Below are 6,000 nucleotides of genomic sequence, written 5' to 3' on the forward strand. Positions count from 1 at the left end.
CCTTTTAAAGCTTGTCTCATTCCAGTGGGAGGGACACCTCAGGTTTCTCCGAGCCCTGTCCAGTCTGGAGATGGGTTCCACCCCAGTCCTCCCAGTGGGATTGGCTCACAAACACCTTGTTTCCCTGGGATGGGACCCAGCACGTTCACAGATGGGGAGAGACAGCAGGCCAGCCTTTAATCAAAAACTAATTGCAGGCTTGTCCATCTTCGTTAGCTGAAGGATAAGTCGAGAACGTGCTTTATAAAGCTCGGCACTGTGTTCTCTCTTCCTCTCTCCCCTGTTCCCGTTGCTGTCAGGCTGCAGGTGTGCTGGTGTGGGGACAGGGGTTCAGCCCAGGGTTTGGGGAGGTTCCCAGAGCCCCTGGGGGATGTGGGGGGTTCCTCCAGGCAGCAGCACCCCCATGTCCCCAGCCCAGGGTCACCCTGCACGGGGCAGGAGGGACACGGCAGCTTCCCCAAGGTCACCAGGAGCTGATCCAGGGCAGGGCTGGAAGCTGAGCCCAAATGTCCAAGATCCAGCTGTGGTGACCCAAAAGGATGTTTTCATGCTCTTGTGAGGGTTGGAGGGCAGGATCATTGTCCTGCCCCCCCGTGGAGCAGGTTCAGTCCCTTGGTCCCTGCTCTGGGACATCCCAGGGTCAGATGGAGAAAGGGAGACTTGGAGGGAGCAGGAAGGGGCTCTGATGGCACTGACGTGTGTGTTTGTCCCCCCAGGAACGGAGGGGGCCGGAGCGGCACCTTCTGTGCCTCCACCATGATCCTGGAGATGATCAAGTGTCACAACATGGCAGATGTTTTCTTCGCTGCCAAGACCCTCCGCAACTACAAACCAAACATGGTGGAGACCTTGGTGAGCACCAGACCCACCCTGGCTGCCAGTCCCAGCACGGCAGAGAGGTGCTGGGGATGCTCACCTCGCAAAACTGCCTTCTCCACCCCAAATCCTGATGAGCATTGTGGGCATCCTGATGGGACGGGCTGGGGAGTGAGGCAGCTCCTCAAAGCAGCCTTGGACTTGTTTTTGTCCTGCCACGGCCTCAGAGTCAGTGCTGGGATTGTTGTAAATCCTCCCCAGGAGTCATATTAACCCATGGGGTCTTTGGAAGGTTTGTGGCGTTGGGAGCAGTGCTGGTGTGGAGTCAGATAAACTCCTGTTGGAAGTGTCAAAGGGAACGAGCACTTGGAGTGAAATGAATAGAAGGACAAACTGCAGGGGACAGTAATGGAGTGATGTGTCCTGAGGAGGAGGCTGGAGCTGGCAGCAGGGCAAAGCAAAAAGCCCTTTACCCAGTTCAGGCCCCTGATGATGGAACAGGGGAGGGAGTTGGGTTTGTGTCCATCCCCGTGGTGGAGGGATCCAGGTGCCTCACGATGTTTTAAAAGCAAGTCAGCTGGAAATGTTTGCCCTGTCTGGATTATAAAATCCCTGAGTTGCAGAATGAAATGGTTTTGAGGAGGGGATGTTATTTGCATTAGGAATTAAAAGCGGAGGGGAAGGTGAGGGAGGGGAGAGGGGAGCAGATAATGGAAAGATGATGTGACAGGCATGAAGCCACCAGACCCATTGGGCTAAATTGCAAAGGTATTAAAAAAAAAAAAAAAAAAAAAGGCAACATTTCCCATCAGGACACGAGCCTCCTCCCGCCTCAAATGAACCTGAACTGGCTATTCTGGGAATCTCAATCTCCCAGAGCCCCCGGGAGGCCAGATCCAGGCCTGGTGTAAGAGCTCAGCCTGCAGAGAGCTCTGCCTGTGCCTCTTCCCCCTCTGTTTGCCCCCAGGGGTTATTTTTATATGATGATAAATGGAAACAATCCCTTTCCTTAATCCAAAAAGCATTATGTGTGCTTTTAATCGGGGCTGCCACAGGCTCCTGGCTTTGAAGTCCTTCTCCCCCTCTGCTGCTCCCACCTGGGATCCCGTGGCTGCCCACCTGTGTGGGAGGGAAAACAGGATTGTTGTGCCGGTGCTCAGGCTCCAATCCCCACCCTGCAGCCAGGATCTGGGGAGATGAGCTCTCCCCTCTCCTTCCTCTGTCACACCCAGAGCGCTCCCACCTGATGTCCCAGTGCCTGCGGCAGCACCAAAATCCTGATTTTTTTAGGGTTTTTTTTCCCCAACTCTGGCTGATTTTGGTCACTGGAGCAGCATCTCATGGGATGGGCATTGCCACTGTCAGGGCTCTCCTGAAGTTTTTGTGCTGTGAGTTGTACAAGGAGAGCACAGGAACAGGCCATGGAAAGGACAGGGATGTGTGAGTCTGCCCACACGAGCCCCAGTTCAGGGATTTTTGTTATAAAACCAGGAGTCGCCCACTGTGGATTTTCCCTTTGCACACCTGATGGGGAGTGAAGGTGGGAATATGCTGGCACCATCCCTGTGTGTCTCAGGAAAAGCTGGGAGAGCCAGCCCAGTCCTGCCAGGAGAGAATTTGTGATAAAGGAATGTCCTGGCAGCCAGGGCAGGCACCTCCATCCACTCCAGCCATGGATATTTCCTGGGTGCTGCCCCTTTTCCAGCCTCTGCTGAACTCAGGAACAAAAACTCCTCAGTTTCCTGCCTCAGGTTTTGTTGCAGACACCTGTGACCCCAGACTCCATCATTTCCATGTCTCTGCCACCATTTGATTGACACATGTCAGTCACTGAGGTGATGTGCCTGCTGAGCCCCCAGTGCTGGTTCTATCTGAGGTGATCAATAAAGGCAATTTCACAGTGAGGGGATGCTGCAGTCCTGGTCTCTGCCTTGGGGCAGGTGAAGGTGCTCTGTGTCCCCAAAATGCTGGATTTCAGTGTGTGTGGGGCTGAGGGATCTGGGGCACCCCAGCAGTGGGTGTTGTTCGCCAAGAGTGGAGTTTTCCTGGCTGTGGCTTCAGCAGAACTGTCAGGGGGCCCTGACAGGTGTTTCCTTAGGGCTGTTGACATGTGTTTTTCCTTGGATAGGGGTAAATTCAGGAAATATTTCCCTCGGGATTGTAACACCCTCTCCTCTCTCTCCAAACAGGAGCAGTACCATTTCTGCTACGACATAGCACTGGAATACCTGGAGTCCCTGGAGACCAGATAGCACCTGGCCACGAGAGGGGCAGCAAGGGCTCCTGCAGGGGCCGGGCCAGCCACACTCCTGGCTGGGGGCTGTGTCCCTGCTCGGGGTGGGGAGGGAGAAACAGCAAAGGACCCGCCAGGAAACTCTTGGGATCCAGAAAACGAAAAGGATGTGGAGATGTGTTGGCCGCTCTCCATCTCTCCTGCCTGCCCTGGGTGTGTCCCAGAGGGTGGATCCCACAGCTCATCCTGTTCCTTGGAGTCCCAGCCTGTTCCTTGGAGTCCCAGCCTGTTCCTTGGAGTCCCAGCCTGATCCTTGGAGTCCCAGCCCGGGGTTGGTGTGTGCAGGATGCGGCCCCACGGTGCTGGTGGGTCTCTGAAGCTGCTGGAGGGGAGGAAGAGGAGGCCAGAAGGAGCTGAGGCTGTTTCCCAGCAGGGCAGGATGGACACTGGGAGATGTTGCTCTTCTCTCTGTGTGTGTGTGGGATTGGAGCTGCTCCTCAAGGAGCCTGGAGCTGCTGCAGGTTTTCCCTCGGTGGGACTCGTTTGGAGCCAGAGCAAAGACACCCCACACAGGAGCTCTTGAGTTGGTGCCCGTTGGCACCATGAGTTTGGTCCTGTTGTAGTTCTGTGAGTTCCAACCCTTTGCATTTCCAGCCCTGGACAGACAGGGACAGGAGGGGTGGGGGGCACTGGCCGTGCAATGTCCCTCTGCAGTGACTGACCTGGACCCTCTGGGTGCTTTTGCAGAGCTTCTGAGGGGATGATTCCTCAGCATCTCCACACCTCCATCTGTAACAGTGAATTTCTCCTGGTGTCCCACAGGCACTGCCCCACGGGGCTGTTTTAACCCTCCCCTTGTGCGTCACTGCATTTGGAGCAAAATCCTCAAAATTTGGGTCCATCCCAAATACTTTTCTGGATGCCACCCCTGGGCAGTTCCTGTTGATGCTCTTGGCTTTTGCTGGGCCTGGTGGGGGCAGGAGAATCAGTTTTGGGCTGGGCTGTGCCAAAGCTGGGGCTGGGCAGGGGAAGGTCCCCACACTCCTGTGCCACCAGGCTGGTGGCTGAAGGCACCTGATGGTTTTTAGCTCCATCCTGCTGCAGGTGGGTGTGGAATGGCACTTTTTCCACCTGATGTTGTGATATTTACGGGGACTCTGCTCTCAGCCTGGTTGTAATAAAGTTACGTTTGACCTTGGGAAGGTAAATTACCTCGGGAAGGTGCATCCAGAGGGATCTGGATGTCTGGGCTCTGCCTGGGGAGCTGAGGGGAGGTTGGCTCTGTCTGGGGGCCAGGCAGAGCCCTTCACCATCAATTTTGGGATGGGGATGGAGCAGAGCAGATGAGAAACTCTCCTCCAGATGGTGGAGGTTTCATGTGGGCAACCCTGTCCTTCATCCTTCTGCCATCCTTCACCCCCACCCATGTTCCCCCATCCTCCAGCCCCTCTTCCCAAAGGCAGGGACACCTTCCTTGCCCTGGTTTCCTGGGGCTGGTGATCCCTTTGCCCCGGGAATTCTCCCCAAGGAATCATTAAGGGGCTGCACATCTGGAATGGCTGCATGCTGGAGGACAAACCCAGGTGTTTCCATCCACCTTCCAAGGGTAGAGAAGAGCAGGCAGAGCCATCCCTGCCCTCTGTCCCCACGGACAATGTCCCACTGCTGTGTCCTGGGGATTTCAGCTCCAGCCCACACCCCTGCCTCTCCCACCTCCTCCCTGGGGGATTCACAGCCTGACAATAACTTATTCCAAGGGCTATCTGACATCATTCCTTCCTTCTTGCCCTCCCTGCTGTCTCACCTGCCGTGTGCCCATTCTGTCCTGTCACCAAAAGGTCTTTTTTTACCCCAAACTGGTCCAGTAACAGCAGCACCTGGCTACACCAGTGTTTATCCCCACCCTGGGATAAATTAGTGTCCTTTTCCCAGTCCATACCTCCCCATAGGCTGTCCCAGGGAAGGGGCTGCGTGCTGGGTGCAGAAATTGTTTGGTTTTGTATTAAAAAGGCTGAGCTGAGCCCCTGAAATCTGTGGGGATGGGATGGTCTGGGGGCTCTCCAGGCCTGGGAGCTGCTGCCTGGGCCACCCCTATATTCCCTGTGCTCCAGAGGGAGGGAAAATCCCCCAGGGCTCTGCAGGGGTAAAGTATTGCCAGAAAGAGGAAAAGGAGGAGAGTTGAAACCCCAGTTAGTCCTACAGAGAATAACAGAGACTGGAGGAGTTGTATATATGTTTTAAAAATCAGGATTTTTTTTTCCTTTTTATTTTATTTTGATACCTCCTTGCTGGGTGTCTCTGGGTTTTTATGGCATCTCTGGTGAAGGGCAGATTTTGAAATCCAAGTGCTACAAAACCCAACCCATCTCCAGCTCCTACTGAGATGCTCCTCTGACATGAGGCAAGGACATCCTGTACATAGAAATTATATATATATAGAAATCTATATATATAAAAAAATATAAATACTGTTCTTAAGATGGATAATGTTTATTGGTATTACAGATTGGAGTGGTGCTTTTTTCTTTTTTTTTTTTTTAATAAAAACAAAACCACAAAAAAAAAAAAAAAAAAAAAAAAAAAAAAAAAAAAAAAGGAAAAAAAAATTAAAACCCAAGAAAAACCAACCAAATTGGAACAATTTTGTCCATATGCAGTCCAAGTGATCCTAAAAGCTGGCAGCATCCCAGAGCTGGTGCCAAAGGGATTTGGGACCACGAGGCAGCTCCACCTTGGAGGAGGATGGAGCAGTGGGATTGAGGGGAGGGACCATCCAATGTGGATTGTACCACGCACATCCAGCTGTTCTCTGGTGGTTTTTTAAATTATTTTGTTATTATTATATTTTTTTTTTTTTGCTTTTCTTTCCTTTTAAGAAAAATCAGTTGCATAAATAAATGTTCCAAATTTGTGATGGCCTGTGGAGTTCTTTCCTGGCTCTGAGCTGGGAG

General features: G+C 52.9%; 1 protein-coding gene across 1 annotated transcript in view; it reads left to right on the forward strand.

The window, feature by feature from the left end:
* Positions 1 to 5,672, forward strand: part of PTPRU (protein tyrosine phosphatase receptor type U) — a 58,841-nt gene extending 53,169 nt beyond the window's left edge. The window contains exons 29-30 of the mRNA XM_083879234.1: positions 717 to 852; positions 3,006 to 5,672. Of these exons, the coding sequence (XP_083735360.1) occupies positions 717 to 852; positions 3,006 to 3,068 (199 nt within the window). The 3' untranslated portion in view covers positions 3,069 to 5,672. The remainder of the gene's footprint in view (positions 1 to 716; positions 853 to 3,005) is intronic.
* The last annotated feature ends 328 nt before the right edge of the window (positions 5,673 to 6,000 follow it).

This window comes from Zosterops lateralis (assembly GCF_965231275.1).
Source record: "Zosterops lateralis genome assembly, chromosome: 28".
Taxonomy (NCBI): Eukaryota; Metazoa; Chordata; class Aves; order Passeriformes; family Zosteropidae; genus Zosterops; species Zosterops lateralis.